The 17,503-nt window shown below is 33.0% G+C and overlaps 4 protein-coding genes across 4 annotated transcripts in view; all 4 read left to right on the top strand.

Annotated features, from left to right (window-relative positions):
• Positions 1-514: 514 nt before the first annotated feature.
• On the top strand, positions 515-5,452 carry LOC107013084 (protein NRT1/ PTR FAMILY 4.5-like). Its single transcript, XM_015213071.1, has 7 exons — positions 515-598; positions 1,193-1,289; positions 1,645-1,862; positions 2,775-3,218; positions 3,719-3,846; positions 4,066-4,406; positions 4,881-5,452. The coding sequence occupies exons 1-7, from the start codon at positions 515-517 to the stop codon at positions 5,450-5,452; spliced, it is 1,884 nt and encodes a 627-aa protein (XP_015068557.1).
• A 1,298-nt stretch (positions 5,453-6,750) lies between these two features.
• On the top strand, positions 6,751-8,474 carry LOC107012632 (oil body-associated protein 2A-like). Its single transcript, XM_015212514.2, has 4 exons — positions 6,751-7,040; positions 7,135-7,217; positions 7,750-7,864; positions 8,079-8,474. Exons 1-4 carry the CDS (start codon positions 6,779-6,781, stop codon positions 8,333-8,335), a joined length of 717 nt encoding a protein of 238 aa, XP_015068000.1. The 5' UTR covers positions 6,751-6,778; the 3' UTR covers positions 8,336-8,474.
• Positions 8,475-10,638: 2,164 nt separating this feature from the next.
• Positions 10,639-13,782, top strand: LOC107012633 (cyclic phosphodiesterase-like). Its single transcript, XM_015212516.2, has 3 exons — positions 10,639-11,194; positions 12,308-12,362; positions 13,340-13,782. The coding sequence occupies exons 1-3, from the start codon at positions 10,784-10,786 to the stop codon at positions 13,537-13,539; spliced, it is 666 nt and encodes a 221-aa protein (XP_015068002.1). The 5' UTR covers positions 10,639-10,783; the 3' UTR covers positions 13,540-13,782.
• A 476-nt stretch (positions 13,783-14,258) lies between these two features.
• Positions 14,259-17,503, top strand: part of LOC107012425 (integrin-linked protein kinase 1-like) — an 8,438-nt gene continuing 5,193 nt past the window's right edge. The window contains exons 1-3 of the mRNA XM_015212268.2: positions 14,259-14,872; positions 17,152-17,226; positions 17,334-17,429. Coding sequence (XP_015067754.1) covers positions 14,549-14,872; positions 17,152-17,226; positions 17,334-17,429 — 495 coding nt within the window. The 5' untranslated portion in view covers positions 14,259-14,548. The remainder of the gene's footprint in view (positions 14,873-17,151; positions 17,227-17,333; positions 17,430-17,503) is intronic.

Genomic DNA, 17,503 nt, shown 5'->3' with positions numbered 1-17,503 from the left:
TGATATATATATATATATATATATATATATATATATATATATATATAAAAGTGATTATTCTAATGAAAATTGATAGTATGATTTATTGTCACCTTCTTATGAGCATTTATATTTTAACTTTTCCTTTCACATTTTGCATTATTTTGAATGTTTCATTTATTCATGAGAATCTCTCTTTCAAAGACGGCAGCAAAAAAAGGTTTCTTTTAATTTTGAATTTTTGTCACCATTTGCTAAGTATAGTAAATAAATATCTCATTTTCTCTTAAATAAATAGTACTTAACATTCACACCAATTCTTGGCACTCTAATATTTATTCTTCTTCCATTGGCTTGCGTTAGGATCACAAAAAATTTGAATAGCTATGGTACTTACTTTTTCATACAGGGTGTATTCAGTACGAAGAAAAATATTTTTTCAAAAAATAAGTGGATTTATTTTTGTGTGTGTATAGTATATGTAGTAAAAAAAATATTATCTTAAACGTATTTGTATATAATATAGATAAATATTATGAGAGGTGGGGGTATGGATATAGGCGCGTTGGATAATGGAGATGGGTGCGAGGGTAAAGATGACCATGTGTTAAGAGGTTGGGTGAGGAGGACGCCATCAATGTGAAACTTGTTTTTCGTAGTTCCACTAGAGAAAGTCGTTTAACTCATTTTTAAGAAACTTGTATTCGTAGAGAATATGTTCACCAAAACTTTTAAACCAATCGAATATGGAAAATGCACCGGAAAATATTTTTCTTTGTACCGAACATACCCTTACTCCATCTCTCATTTCTCAATTTCTATATATTGATTTATATAGGGATAATGCACATGTACCCCTTCAACCTATACCCGAAATCTCAGAGACGCACTTATACTATATAAGATCCTATTACACCCCTGAACTTATTTTATTAATAATTTTCTACCCCTTTTCGACCTACGTGGCACTATCTTGTGGGCCCAACGCTGATTGACTTTTTTTTCAAACTAGTGCCACGTAGGCCCAAAAGGAGTAGAAAATTACGTATAAAATAAGTTCAGGGGGGTAATAGGACCTTAGTATAGTATAAGTGTCTCTGGGATTTCGGGCATAGGTTGAGGGGGTACCTGTGCATTTTCCCATTTATATAATATGAATTTTAGTTCTTTATGTTTTCTTGATTATTTTTTTTCTAATTTCTTGGTTATATAGGATAAAAGTGAACTTCTTGAAGGAAAAGTTGATTGGAGAGGAAGAATAGCTACTAAAGATAAACATGGAGGACAAGGCCCTTCCTTACTCATCCTAGGTAAAAAGAATATTGATATTGTCTGTTCTGAGCTAAGATCGTATAATTTTTTCACAAAACATTTCATAAAATTAATAATATTATTGCACCATTAGTTTCGATACCAATTACTGAATTAAGTCAATTCAAGATTAATATTCTTAACATAGTGTAATATTTTTCGCTCTGTACCAAGTTGCCACATGATTTCTCCAAATAATTATTATGCCATACCATTATTAAGAATGTAATGATATGTGTATCTATTTTTATAAATATATATTTTGACTACATACCATAGGTTAAATTCCCCCGAGTGAAAATCCTAGCTCAGTCGCTGATTCCAGTATTTAATATTTTACGTATTAATTACTAGGTACATTTGCTTGTGAGAACATAGCATCATTTGTATTAGGAGTAACCTTGGTGACTTATTTCAATGGAGTGATGCATTATGATGTAGCTGATGCAGCAACTCAAGTTACAAATTACTCTGGAACCAGTTATATTTTAACTGTCCTTGTGGCAATCTTAGCTGACACTTATATTGGAAGATTCACAGCTGTTTTTGTTTCATGTTGGATTGAATTCTTGGTAATATTTCATATTCTCTTCATTTATTTATTTTATCTGAGTGAGTAGTTTTTGTAAGTTTTATGCATTGACAGTATACAAATTATGTATACGATTAAAGATATACCTAACATGTTGATAATTTATCTGAGTAGTTCTTTTTAAGTTTTATGTGTTGACTGTATAGGAATTATGTATATGATTAAAGATAAATCTAAGGGTACGTAACATATTATAACACCAGATTCATTTGAAATTAGTATTTTTTTTATGCAAAACATAATTTCATGTGTAAAAGAACATCGAAGTTGTAACATATATACTAATAGAATTGAACTCATAGAGATTAAATCCTACTTCTTATAACTTTGCAATATTAGGTAAGAAAAATCAAACTTTGAATGGATATAGTATATAATATCATCATTTTAACTATGACTATTAGTTCCAAAATAAACATAGATTTTTTAAGTTTTTTCCTCTACATTATCATTTGTGACTTGTAAGTGACATCTAATTAATTTTTGGGTAATTAACTGACTTAAAACACCCATATAATGTGATTCAAATACAGATAATAAAACACAAAACAATAATTGACAATCAAACACTTAATTTATATCCTATATTGATTGAACCCTTTTAAGATTTCAATACCTGTATATTTGATCCTTCAAAAGTGGTATATTTTAGAAGGATCCGACATCTGACACGTCCGCAACATTATTTTTTCGAAAATCCTAGAAACATAGCTTATACCTATGTTTTTCTCATACGCTCCAAAAATATTGTCGGTTGAATTCTTCAAAAAAAAATACACGTTGAAGAATCCGACACGCACCTGTCGATATTTTTGAAGAGTCTGAACTTATTTATACCTCTTTATATTATGGAAATCTTACACTATTAATGAATTCCTAAACTATTTGATAGGGACTAGGATTGCTAGCATTTCAAGCACACTATCCCAAATACAAGCCACCACTTTGCAACATTCTTGATCCAACATCAAATTGTGAGAAAGTTGATGGAAAAAATGCAGCCCTTTTATTTGTTGCACTTTATTTAGTAGCACTTGGCTCAGCAGGGATCAAATCAGCATTGCCATCACATGGTGCTGATCAATTTGATGAGAAAGACAAGAAAGAAGCAATTCAAATGTCAAGTTTCTTCAATTGGCTTTTGTTAGCTGTGTGTCTTGGTGGTTCATTTAGTACAACATTTATTGTGTGGATTCAACAACATAAAGGATGGGATTGGGGATTTTTTGTGAGCACATTGGCTATGTTGTGTGGTGCAATAATATTTTGTGTTGGATTACCATGGTATAGAATATTTGTTATTAAAGGAACAAGTGCCATCACTGAGATTTTCCAGGTAAACTATCACCTTTTCGTGAGTTTCACATCTGATAAACTATATATTACTTTCTTGGTGTACTAAAAAACACACCTAGATCCTGAGTTGACCTACACGTGTCTGTTGTTGATTGGAAACAAGTATTTGGCCAACTCATCATCGAAATTTGAGGGTGTGCATGTTTTAATATAAAGAGAGTGATAGTTTAGGTAGGTAAAGAGAACTCGTGAAAAACTCTAGTACAAAAAACTTATATTGTGGATTCAAGAACATAAGGTCGTCCTTTCGAAAGTTAAACATAAGTCTTAGCTATATGTTGCTCGGATTTTTTAAAATACTGCCTGATATGTTGTAAATCCTCCAAATTTTATTCATTTTTTGAGGATTTGACACGAGTACAACTACATTATTTAAACGACCCAACCAAACATTGATCATTTTTAATACTATTCTCTTTCTATGACAAACTATGATCACTTCACTAATTTTGTTTGCCTTCCTTGTGTTCTTATTGATAGGTGTATGTTGCAGCCATAAGAAACAGAAATCTTCAACTTCCTCAGGATTCGTCTGATCTCTATGAGATCGACGAGGATGAGGAAGTTGCTATTTCAACAGAGTTTCTACCTCATACTGATACATACAAGTTAGTTATCTCTCTGTTTCATACACTTAATTGTACGATCAATTTTTTATATTATCAGATCACCTAATAGATAATAATAAGTATCACACCTAACAAACAGGATTGTATAAGTAACCTAGAAATTAAATAAGATGTCTACGACCGTGTGTTGGTGCAACAACATTTTTGAAGAGTCTGAGAAATTTGACTAACTTTATCTCTTTTTCTTTTCTTTTCTAGGTTCTTGGATAAAGCAGCTATTATTCAAACATCACAACAACAATCTGAAAAAGCAATTAATCCATGGAGACTTTGTAGAGTTACACAAGTAGAAAATGCAAAAATCTTGCTAAGTATGGTACCTGTTTTTTGTTGTACAATTATTATGACACTTTGTCTAGCCCAACTACAAACATTTTCAATTCAACAAGGCTTCACCATGGACACAAGGATCACAAATTCCTTTCACATACCACCAGCCTCATTGCCAATCATCCCCATTGTGTTCTTGATCATCATCATCCCCGTCTACGATCAAATCATTGTTCCAATCTTGCGCAAATTTACCGGCATTCCCACAGGTAAGGGTGTCAAATGAATGAGTTTAACTGACTTTGAACAGATCAAAATAGATAAATAAGTTGATTGAGCTAAATTTGACAAGTCAAAATGAATAGAGTTAATCAATAAGTAGGGGTGAGTCATTAACTCGTCCTGATATTACTTTGAGGTGAAATAAATTGGCAAACATGGGCTAGCTAAACAATTAAGTCATAACTCAATCAATTCAACTCTTATTTTATTTTCTTATATTAAAACTTTTGTTTTCTTTATAATGTTATTATATTACATATTAAAATTAAAGTATCTTCTTTTCTAAATATAACGAATCAAAATAATTTGAATTAATAAAAAGATGATTCATTAATCCATCCAAAATTTACTTGGTCTAAAATGAGTTTGATCCCAATCGCCCAAAACACTTACATGCTTTGGGCTAGCTTGAGCTTATCATATCTTTACAGGCTAATTTTATCACTTCTACCTATATACAGGCATAACATACTTACAACGAGTCGGGGTTGGCTTAGTCCTCTCCGCTTTATCTATGACAGCAGCCTCTATCTTAGAAGTCAAGCGCAAACAAGTAGCACGGGAACACAACATGCTTGATGCGATTCCCGTGCTACAACCATTGCCTATTAGTGTGTTTTGGCTCTCAATCCAATTCTTCATATTTGGAATCGCGGATATGTTTACCTATGTGGGACTTCTTGAATTCTTCTACTCTCAAGCACCAAAAGAACTGAAATCAGTGTCATCATGTTTTCTATGGACTTCAATGTCAATTGGATATTTCTTGAGTTCAATTATTGTGAAAATTGTGAACAAGGCAACTAAAAAAGTTACAAATAGTGGAGGGTGGTTAGTTGGGAATAATTTTAATAGGAACCATTTGAATTTATTTTACTTGATGTTAGCTGTTTTGAGTTGTTTGAATTTTTGTGTCTATTTGGTTGTTGCTAGTAAGTATAAGTATAGGGTACAAAAAAGTCTTAGTGAGAAAAACGATAGTAGAGTACATGCTTTAAAAGATCGAAACAGTTTCTCAATCTTCTCAATGTAAGAGTAGAAATTGAGTTAAATCAGTAAACACTATCAACCTCTCCAAAATCTCATTTACGAGATTTCAATGAATATGTTATTATTATTGTTGACTAAGATTTAAAAGTGGAAATTTATGTTCTTTGCTATATATATTAGCAAGGAAATGAATTTCTTTCTAATTGTACTTGGAAAATTCAGTTGTTTTGGAAATTGAAATATTAGTTCCTTATTGTTGCTTGACTAGCAAAAGGTCTTTATATTTTATATTCAAAAATATTAATTTGTTATATTCAATCAATTGTATTTCTCTTTAAGGAAAATTAAAAGAGTAAATACTATTTCAAATTGAGTAACTTTGCGCTCTATTAGAATTGTTTTGATCCAAATTTATCTTTTTTCTCAAGAAAAAGTCTCGTTTATACCCTTAATAGCTAACGAACTTCAATTCAAGCATCATCTCAAATCGTTATTATGTGACAACCCCCTCGGGATCCACATACTCAGGTATTGTCTCTGCCATGGGCGGCCATTCGCTCTTTTAATCCCCTCTTGCGATCTCCTTGGGAGGGATGTAAAGGAGCCATAGGTCACGGGTTCGATTCTCCCTTGAGGCTGCGAGCCAATAAGAAGGAATTAAAAGAGCAAATGGCTGTCCATGGCAGAGACAATACCTGAGTATGTGGATCCCGAGGGGATTGTCACATATTATAAAATAAAAAAGATAAAATCAAACATATACATAAAGTTCACTCAATTTATCTTAGAACTCCTCAATAGCATTAATGGTAAATTCAACGCGATTAGCTAATGGTAGATAATGACAGCCAAAATTCTATACGTTTATTAAGATTTATTATGTATATATAAAAAATATTCTTTTAAACTTTTATATATATACCATTTAAATTTTATCACTTAAATTATAGTCAAAAAGTTTAGAATAAATCAATGTTCACTCGGGTAACTTATGCAAAGTAATTTTCACTAAATTATTATTATTATTATCTTTATTTTTGTTATTATTATTATAAAATTTTCATATAATAGTAATTCACAAAAAAAACTAAACATTCCATGCAACGTGGCTACGAGGCTTAGAAATACAAGCCACCTCGACGACACATGTATGACTACGTGTCCACCCAAAAATCCACCACATCATACAATGCCACCACAACGACACATACACGCCTACGTGCCCGCTTCAAAATCCGCCACATCATTCAATGCCACCTCATCAGAAAAAAAAACTTAATAAAGCTCCACCCAAACTCAACCACTTTATTTGTACTTCAAAAAATTTCAAGATTAAATTTAATTTCAATATTATTACTGTTCTACCACTATGGCTTCTACAACGAAAGGTCATGAGCAAGTTCCACCAGGTGAGCCTATGTCAATAGGGCAACATATGCTAGACAAAGGGGCTCAAATGATGCAATCTTTGAAACCTATCAAACAAATGAACCAACATGTTTGTACTTTTGCTATGTACAGTCATGATATGTCCCGTCAAATTGAGACACATCATTATGTCACACGCGTAAATCAAGATTTTCTTCAGTGTGCTGTTTACGATTCTGATGAATCCAACGGACGCCTTATTGGTAATAATTGTTAGTTTCGTATTTTTTGAACTTCATGTTCAGGCAGATTTAACGTTACTATAGGTATAAATATAATTATGAATTTAAAATGCAGGAGTGGAGTATATATTATCTGATCGTATATTTGAAAGTTTGCCTCAAGAAGAACAAAAACTTTGGCATTCTCATGCACACGAGGTTTGTACCTTGTAATTTTCATTTTTTTTAACACCATATATTGTTAGACGAATGATTTTGTAGTCCGTTATAAATTTATTTTTAGTTTTATATCGATTTTACAAGAAATTTTCATTTTTTTAACACAATATATTGGTAGAGATCGTTTTCTCCTAGTAGGTTAATTACTTAGTTACCATGTTTACTACAATAAAAATAACGTTTAGGGGAATAAATTATATAAACTAATAAAGATTAATATACTTTTGGCGGCATTAGCGAACTGTCATTGGATTTCACTTTTCAAATCCCTATTTTTCGTACCCCTGAGAAATTCTGAATTCACCACTGTATTTAGCGATAATATTTAACATTAATTAATTATCACTAAAAATATGTTTGGAGGTGTTTCTGTTACGTAAATTTTTTTTTGTAATTACATAAACTACCTCTTTATGGTCATCGTACATTTATACTTTGTCTAAATATGTGATATGTATATTTTTTTTTAATTTATGTAAGGGTTTGATCTTTGTGAGCTTTTGATATGTAGATAAAATCAGGACTTTGGGTGAATCCAAGAGTTCCAGAAATGGTAATAAGGCCTGAACTGGAGAATCTTACCAAAACCTATGGCAAATTCTGGTGTACGTGGCAAACAGACAGAGGTAACTAGTTTGTTTCAGTTCATATGACACTATTGACGATTTCGAGACTCAAACGAGTTTTTTTCAAGTCTTTGCTACTAGTATATTAGCCCTCTTATCTCAATTTGGGCGTTATATTATGTTGATTATTTTTTATTTTGAGATTCAAACAAGATATTTTTTTCCATCATTTGAAATTTGGTACTAATTGCTAATTTAACTTGCAATTTGAAAGGTGACAAGTTACCAATTGGGCCTCCATCACTAATGATGTCTCCACAACCAGTTGATTTAGGGATTGTGAAAATAGGTTTAGTCAAGAAGAGAGATGACAAGTACAACCTTTCGACGGACACCATGAAAACAGTTCGAACTGATTTATCTGAGCCCACGCGGCTGAATCCGATGGCTGATTATTGGGTGAAGCATGGTAAAGGTTTCGCCATTGATGTCGATGATGTTGAGATGAAGAAGATAGCACCATTTCCATGAGTTTTACCCTCGTATATTTTGAAAAGATGTTTAATTAATTATAGTTTAATAATTAATTTTTTCTTTTTTAGTTGATAGTATAACGTTTTTTGTAATATCCCGGAAGGCAAGAATAAATATAAGTACATAAGTTATTGCACATTGCGTTAACAATGTAGATGTTTAAATTTCTCTTATTGATTATAGTTTTTATAAAATAGTTTTTAATGGAATCTGTTACATAAACTATCAAATATTATTTGAGAATGTTTACAAATAAAATTGAGACTTCACTTTATTGAATATATCAATTAGAATATTATCTTTTTTATTATATAATATTTTGCAATACTCTTTATTAAAAAATAATTTGTTACCGATTAAGATAATATTTTAAAATTTTAATTATTTGATAATCTAATTGGTTTGAGTTTGAAATCAAAAAATTAAAAAACAATTTACAAAATTATATGAAAACATGTTTGATCTAAATTGAAGTGAATGACAAGTTAAGAAATAAAAAGTAATTACAAATTTAGTTTTCTACTTATTTTAATTATATAATTACATCAACAATAAAACTTCAAATATATGTGCATAATAATTAGCAAGGAATAACGACAAATTATTAAGAATGTTTTAGTAAATAATAACAAAAAATCAGATATAAAATATTTATTTCACTTATTAAATTTTATTTCTTTCATTTTCCATAATTACTTTTTTTACAGCATTGTTACCTTCTTCATTTATATTAGTATTAAAATTTTGGTTATTACTAGTATATACATGCTTTTTATATTTAAAATAAATTATATTTAATTTGACCTATCTATATATTTGAGTACTTACTCAAATACATGTATTTGATATAGTACGAAAGAGATGTGAGTCAGTGAGTGGCATGTAATTAGTGAAATATGTATTTTTCTTGGGGACGAGGGTTGAGTGAAAAATGATAAATATACCTTCGAGCTATTATAAATGATACGTAAATATCTTCTGTTATATTTTTGTAATATTTAGTGTCTCTGTCATTCAAAATTTTGAGTTGGTTAGAGGGAGAAATTGTGGGTCACAAGTTTGATACGTTATCACTTGTGTGAACCTCCCATGTATTCTGAGTGAATTGGTTGAGGTTGTTTCCCTCTGTATTTTGTACTCTCATATTTATAGTGGATTGCTCATCTCCTTTGTGGACGTAGGTCGATTGACCGAACCACGTTAAATCTTTGTGTCTTTTGGTATATTTCTCGTTGTCTTCTTACTCGTGGTCTTTCGAGGTTTGCTTTGCTAGCTTTCGCGTTTACACCTGCTTATTTGCGGTCCTAACAAGTGGTATCAGAGCCAGATTCAATGATGGAGTCAGGTTTAGTGGTTCGATAATCGATGATTGAACCAGGTTAGAAGGAGGTGTTCATCTTGGCGGGTGTAGTTCTAGCCGCAACCTTTTTGACAGTAATGAAGATTTTGTTGGAGAAATTGTTTCAGAGAGGTTCTCTGTGTTGAGACAAAAATTTTGCAAAGGAGATTATGGAGAGGAGAAGCAAATTGTTGAAGATTAAGTGCAGAAGGTGGACAAACTTATTTTGTCAGAAATTCAGGCCAAGGGGGAGATTCGTTGGGTTTTATTTGCCCTAAATTTCTTACCATAAATAGGTTTTCCTTTTAGGAAAAAGTTTTTGATTGACTAATCCTTTTCTTGTAGGAAAAGGTTTAGGACTCTATAAATAGATGAATGTTCCTTCTAACTTAATCAGCATTCACAATGTAGTCTTAAGGGCTTTGAGAGTTTTGGTTAGAGGGAGAAATTGTGGGTCACAAGTTTGATACGTTATCACTTGTGTGAACCTCCCATGTATTCCGAGTGAATTGGTTGAGGTTGTTTCTCTCTGTATTTTGTACTCTCATATTTATAGTGGATTGCTCATCTCCTTTGTGGACGTAGGTCGATTGACCGAACCACGTTAAATCTTTGTGTCTTTTGGTATATTTCTCGTTGTCTTCTTACTCGTGGTCTTTCGAGGTTTGCTTTGCTAGGTTCCGCGTTTACACCTGCTTATTTGCGGTCCTAACATATATGCCTTCTATTCTAACGGAAATTAAATAGGAACACGTCGCGCGATTTTATTCATCTATCTGATGTTGGATCGGTGGATAAGACTATGACATATGTATATTCATTAGTATAAATAATATATATGCTTTAATTTTTAGACGACAGAGACACTGATATCTCAGACAACTACATATCATTTTTATAATTCAAAAATATATTTATTATTTTTTCCTAATATATTTAAATATACTCCACTTGTTGAACATAATGCCATTTTCCACAATTAAAAACCCAGCTAAACCATCTCTGTAATATTCCATCAACTTCTCAACCATCTCTGTAAACAAAAAAAAAAAATCAAATCTTTTTAAAAATGGGTTTGCTCAAATCCCTTAATCATCATCTTCTTCATGCTCAATAACATTTTCATAATCAAATTCCTTTCATTTCTTGGTCTCATAGCAATTTTTTTACTCTTTTATTCGATTCTCACAGTACCAGATCCAATGCAGAATGTACAAATCAACGAAGCTGAAACCAACAAAACTGACGTTTATTCAGTTTGGGCGATTCCATCGGAAGATGTAAGTGTTAGGGTTAAGAAATTGATGGGTAGTCTTAGATCGGAATTTGGTGGCCCCCAATTTGAACCTCACGTGACTGTCGTCGGAGCGGTGAGGTTAACGGAGGAAGAAGCACGTGACAAGTTTAGAAAAGGATGTGAAGGGGTGAAGAAGGTGTATAGTGGTACTGTGGAGAAAATTGATATTGGGACTTTTTTTTATCAATGTGTTTATCTTTTGCTTCATCCAACTAATGAGGTAAAAAAAATTAAATCTTTTTATTTTTTGAATTGTTGGTTGTAGTCGTAGTATTACTCGTGTAGTTTCTTGTCCTTAATTTGATTTCATGTTATTATTTGTTTGATTGCTTGTATTTCGATTATCGTACTATTTTGTTGTTATTTGTTGATTCATAGTGCCTTGGTTTTTGTTCCAATGTGTTGATTCTTTATAACTCTGATTATCATACTGTTTTGTTGTTATCTGTTGATTCGTAGTGGCTTGGTTTTTGTTCCAATGTGTTGATTATCGTATTGTTTTGTTACTATATGGTGCTATAAGTTGATTAATAATGCCTTGGTTTTTGTTGTGATATGTTGAATAGTTATACTTCGATTATTGTATTGTTTTGTTACTATATTTTTGATTCCTTGTAGCTCAATATCTATTGCGATGTGTTGATTACTTATCGTGTTGTTTTGTTATTGTATATGCTACTATATTTTGATTCCTTTGTGGCTTTGTACCTTGTCTGTTCTTACATGTTGATTATCGTACGTGTTGATTACTTGAACCTTGATTATCGTATTGTTTATTCAAATTTTTATCAGTGTGTTTGTTTATCTTTTGCTTCATCCCATCACTGAGGCAAAAAAAAGATCTTTTTTATTATATTTGAATTATTAGTAGTCGTAGTATTATTCCTCCAGTAGTTTCTTGTTCTTTGATTTTCTTTACTATATATATTGATTCATTATTACCTCGCTTATCATATTGTTTTGTTACTATATGTTGATTCCTTGTACCTTGATTTCTGGTCCTATGTGTTGATTACTTTGTATCTTGACTATCGTACTATTTTGTTGTCATCTGCTACTATATGTTGATTCTTTATACCTCTACGTGTTACAGCCAACACTATGTGTTTTCACTTTTGAAGGGTCAAAATTATTTATCTTAGGGAAATCAAGCTTTTAGCCAGTAGAACTGTCAATGTAATATCGACCCTGCAACTGGAAAAGGGAAAACAGAATCCATATTTAAGAGCTATAGAAGTTTTACTTATTCTTTACCGTGATTTTTTTTTCTTTTAATGTATGATCACTTTTATGTTGTGTTGCGGAGGAGTGACATGAAATTTCTTTCTACCAGGTTGTGGAGGCTAGCGCACGCTGCTGCAGCAGCTTTGGTTACAACAGCTCAAGTCGTAAGATATACATTCTTTCTTTGTATTTCTGGCATTTTTATGATTTAGTCGTTTTGCCTTTTTCATGGTTTCAACTTCTCTCTGTCTCTGCATCATCTTGTTACATTATACTTATCCATAATATTCATCAAACAGAATAAATGATAGCTAGAATAACACCTTTATCCCCTTTACTTCCCAATGGATTGAACTTTCCTGAATATGCTTTTCGTCACACTCCTTAAATCTCCTAAACAAGGAGCAATAATTCACCCAGACTTTCCCACTTGTTCCAATTTCTAATCAACATTGTTCTTTGGATGAACTTTTCATCGTTTACCTTCATGATAGCAACTAGCTCATTTGAATTTTTTTTCAATAACCACGGTGTCCGGATCAGCTTGCATGCACCTCGACTAATTCTATGAGATACCTGTCACCTCCCTTCAACAACTGATACTAGGTAACTCTATAACTCTATCTACCAAGGTTAGAACATGTGAGGTGATAGCAACTAGCTCATTTAGATATAGAACTCGACAATTGCTTAGAGGCTCCTTTGGAATCTTAAGTTCCTCTATGTGAAAGCCAAATCTAAATACTCATGTTGCCTGAATATACGGTGTTGATTTGTTGCCAGTTACATGAGGTTCTTTTGGAAGTCGGGAATTTGAAATGTACATGAACTGTCTATAGTAGTGAGTGACTCATGTCTTGATGTAGACACACTTTTCTGGATTTATGTTATTGCTTGTGTTGTTCTTCCAATGAAGAATAATCTTAGAAGAGTTTTTCTCGTTTGGGTGGTCGGGTGAAAGTACAGTGAGTGTGGACAAACTCTAAGATAAAGTAAGATGCTATGCTATTCTGAAAGCAGCAAGACGTAAATCTATTTACTCCTCAAGCTGTCAATACGTTACTAGTTTACTTTCTACCAAATTCTTTCTATCATGAGCTAGGTTTTCTATTACTGATGTTCATTTTTTATGACGATGCAGCATATATGCCTCATATGAGCATTCTTTATGCCGATTTGACGGATGAAGAAAAGAAGAAAGCTCAAGAGAAGGCTTATATCCTTGATGAGAGCATTGGCAACTTAAGCTTCCAGATATCTCGCCTTGCATTGTATAAAACAGACACCGAAGACAAAAGCCTTAAATCGTGGGAGAAGATTGAAGAGTACAATCTCAGCTAGCTCTAACTAGTTCTAACAACACTGTTAACTCTCCGCGAGCTCAAACTCTTTGCTCAAGAAAACGTGGCGTACCTTATCTTTACCTTAATTTTCATTGCCAGCAACTTTTTCAAGTCTTATACATGAGAAACTGTGCTGTTGGGGCTTCCTTTTTCTGTATATTTTGGGTTTTGCAAAACTTCCAGGAGTTATTAATCATATACGACCATATAAAGCGTTGCAACTGCCATTTTTTGGTCTTTATTTAAGCTGTCAAGAATTTCATAGTACCAGTCCAACATAGCTGTATGGAGTACCAATCAAGAGGTTCTCTTCAACCAGAGTTCTTTTGGTTGCCTTTCATCGCATTATTTTTTTCAACGTGAATCTAAATTTAATCAAACACTAACACAAACATCAACTACCAAATATTTGATTAAATAATAACATCAAACTCGGATTTGTTTTACTCATTCAACGTAAAACTATTCAATTAGAAAGTGTCATAGATAAGATTTCTATTAAAAATAATTCACCAAAGAATACTCGAATAATAACTTAATTAAAAATAATAATATTCTCTCTGTCTCAACTCATATGATTTACTTTCAATTTCAAGAGATAAAAGTAAAAAAAAAAATTGGATCAAATTTATTTGTATATTTAAAATCAAACAACTTAATATTATAATTGAAATTAAGAAAAAATAAAAAGAGCAATCCTTATTCCTAGTTCCAAGCAATCACCGCCGTCATCGCTTATGAAATTGTCTCCTCCACTTGCGTCCCTTAACGCGTGCCTCTCACGCTCCTTCTTAATTTAGCAAATTTCTTACCTTAGAAGTGAACCTGACCCCTTTGAATCTGTAATGGGGTTCTTGGTTAAACCTTCAAATTCCTTAATTTTTTAGGATTTTTCTGTTGAAGCACTAGTTTTTACCAATACCCTTTTGCTAATTTTGGATTCTTGAAAGGTTCTAGGAACTTATTGTTGTTGTTAGGGTAGTGTAATTTGTGTACATTTTATTGAAATGGAACCGAATTCACCGGTGAGATTCAAATTAGGTAAGCAATCATCATTAGCACCAGAGAGGAGGGAGGAAGAAGTATTAGGAGGTGAAGACGATGGATTTGTTATTGATATTGATCCAAGGGTTAGGTTGATGTATTCGGCGAATGAGGGTGATATAGAAGGGATAAAGGAGATTTTGGAATCAGGGACTGATGTTAATTTTAGGGATATTGATGAGAGGACTGCACTTCATGTTGCTGCTTGTCATGGTTCAAGTGATGTTGTGCAGTTGTTGCTTGATAATGGGGCTGAAGTTGATCCAAAAGATCGGTGGGGGAGTACGGTATGATAATCAATCCTATTATGGTTTTGTTGATGTTTGATTGTAAATATGATTTTCTGTTTTGTTTGTTGTTGTTGGTAAAGTTAGTTCTTGTTACCTAGCTTGTGAAGTTTTGAGAAAAGGTTGTTTTTTTGGGTATGTAGCTGGTTAGTGAGAGTAGTTTGCACTGTTACTTGATATCTAGCTTATTGAATTTTAAAAAGGGGGTTCTTTTTTGGGTATGTAGCTGGTTATTGAGGTAGTTTGGTATTGTTGGTACGTACACTTATGAAATGAAAAAGAAACAAAAAGTTCCTTTTTTGGTTATGTAGCTGGTTAGTGAGAGCTACATTGCTCAGACTCTTTAAAAAGGCGACAAGGGCGTGCCTGATTCTCCAAAAGTAGTGCATATTTGAGGAATAAGAACGGGTGTGGCATCAGTTTTGTAGAGTCCAAGTAAGGTATAGTTACTTCTTGATATCTAGTTTATGAAACAAAAAAAGAGTTTCTTTTTTTTGGGTATGTAGCTGGTTATTTTTTATTTTAATTACCGAGAAATCTGTCTGTGGTATGTAGCTGGTTAGTAAGAGTAATTTACCGTGTTTGGTACAGTTACGTCTTGGTTCATCTAGCTTAGGAAATAAACAAAAATAGATTCCCTTTTGGGTATGTAGCTGGTCATAGAGCGTAGTTTCCGGTTGGTGGTATATTACTTCTTGATATCTAGCTTATGGAATAATAAATGGAAAAAAGGTTCCTTTTTGGGTATGTAGCTGGTTCTTCCGAGTAGTTTGCTGTTGTTGATGCAGTTACTTCTTGTTGTTTAGCCTATGAAATGCAAAAAAGGATCTTTTTGGGTATATAGCTGGTTAGTGAGAGTAGTATTGCTCAATGACAGATATTTCCTTCCTTTAGCCCATCTTACTTTTATAGTTATTATTTAGTGTCTGGGTCAGTCTGTAGACACACTACTAATCTGCCTGGTATTTACTAGCTCCTACTAGCATATGTATGGTATGAGTAACTCTGCCTAGCCATCTTTAGGTTGATAGAAGGAATTTACCTGGTGTTGCCTCTAGTGGGATTTGAACCTTAGTTCCCTGGATTATCACTCTAGCACTTCAATCTTTAGGCCACCCTTGGGGCCTTATTATGATATGATGACAACCCCATTTGGTTTGTTGATGTTTGATTATCACTATGATCTTCCTATCCTATCGCCGGGTCTGGACATGGCCCATGACTGTTTGGTACAGTTACTTCTTGGTGTCTAGCTTATGAAATTAGAAAAAAAGGTTCTTTTTTGGGGGACTATTGCGAGTAGTATGCTCAAATTGATAGCTATTTCCCTTCCCTTAGCCCATCTTACCTTTACTGTTTTTATTTGACGTTTGTGTCAGTTTGTGGACAGTGGACACACTACTTATTCACCTGGTTTTTTCTATGTCCTACCGGCAAATTGGGCAAGGGTAACACTACCTAACAGTGGATTATAAGGAAGGAGAGAAACCAGAGAATTTCTAAGAAAAAGAATGCACAATAGAAACGATCAAGTGGAAAGTAATTACCACTTTAGGCTATTGGTGTATAGAAAAGAATATAAAAAAGGAAATTCAACTTGTGGATCTCATAGGAGCTCTGTAACCGTCTCTGTTTTTTTTTGGTCTCTTTATGTAATTAAATACTTAGGAGGTGGCTAGCATAGCCGTTGATGCCGAGGAATACAAAGTTACCAGTTTCAAAAAAAAAAAAAACACTGCCTTTCAGTCTCTAGGCAGATAGAAATAATTCACCAAGTGGTACCTCTAGTAGGATTCGGGTTCGGACTTTAGTTCCCAGGATTGTCAGTCTAGCTCTTCAATGTTTAGGCCACTCTTGGGAAATTGCTATGATTTCTGAGATCTTAGATGGCGCATCATGGCGAAGAATAAATATCAAACCGAGCAATGGTTGGCGGATAACTATCCGATGTCACATGTATATTGTAGAATTGCATGTTTTGTCTGCTTTAAGAGATTTATTTTGATAGACTCGTCTGCTTTAAGATGTTTTTATGTTTTCCAAAGTTACATGCTGTGTGACCTTTGTCAAGATGAGGACATATGCATGAAGATTTAATAGTTGTTATTCATCTAATCTGATTAACAGATACTATAATTTGTTTTTATTGTCGTTCTCCTTGCTCCCCTTCACAAATATGGACAATTTGATTTCTTAAAGTGTCAAGGACACTTTTAGATGTGTCCTGTTTTTTCCTTATTAGTTTACATTTTTGGGACAATCTAATCTTGCTTGAACAGCCCCTGGCAGATGCAATACATTATAATAATCATGCAGTAATCAAGCTACTGGAGAAACATGGTGCCAAGCCTCCAGTAAGTTTGCATTCATTCGAGCTCTACTGATCAGGGAAAAAGCTTTTATTTCATATTGTGATAAGAGTTGCTTGGTTTGATGATTGTCTGAATTGATTTTCATCTAGATGGCTCCCATGCATGTTAAGACTTGCCGTGAAGTTCCAGAATACGAGATTGATGCTAAAGAACTTGATTTCACTAATAGCATTGAGTTGAGCAAGGTAATATATTTTGTGTTTTCACTCTTGTGTCCTTGGGAGATTTATTCGTGCTATTTTCGGTTGAGCCCCCCCCC

This window comes from Solanum pennellii, chromosome 3 (assembly GCF_001406875.1).
Source record: "Solanum pennellii chromosome 3, SPENNV200".
NCBI lineage: Eukaryota > Viridiplantae > Streptophyta > Magnoliopsida > Solanales > Solanaceae > Solanum > Solanum pennellii.
The sequence above is the reverse complement of the archived record's forward strand: the minus strand, read 5'-3'. Positions and strand labels throughout refer to the sequence as shown.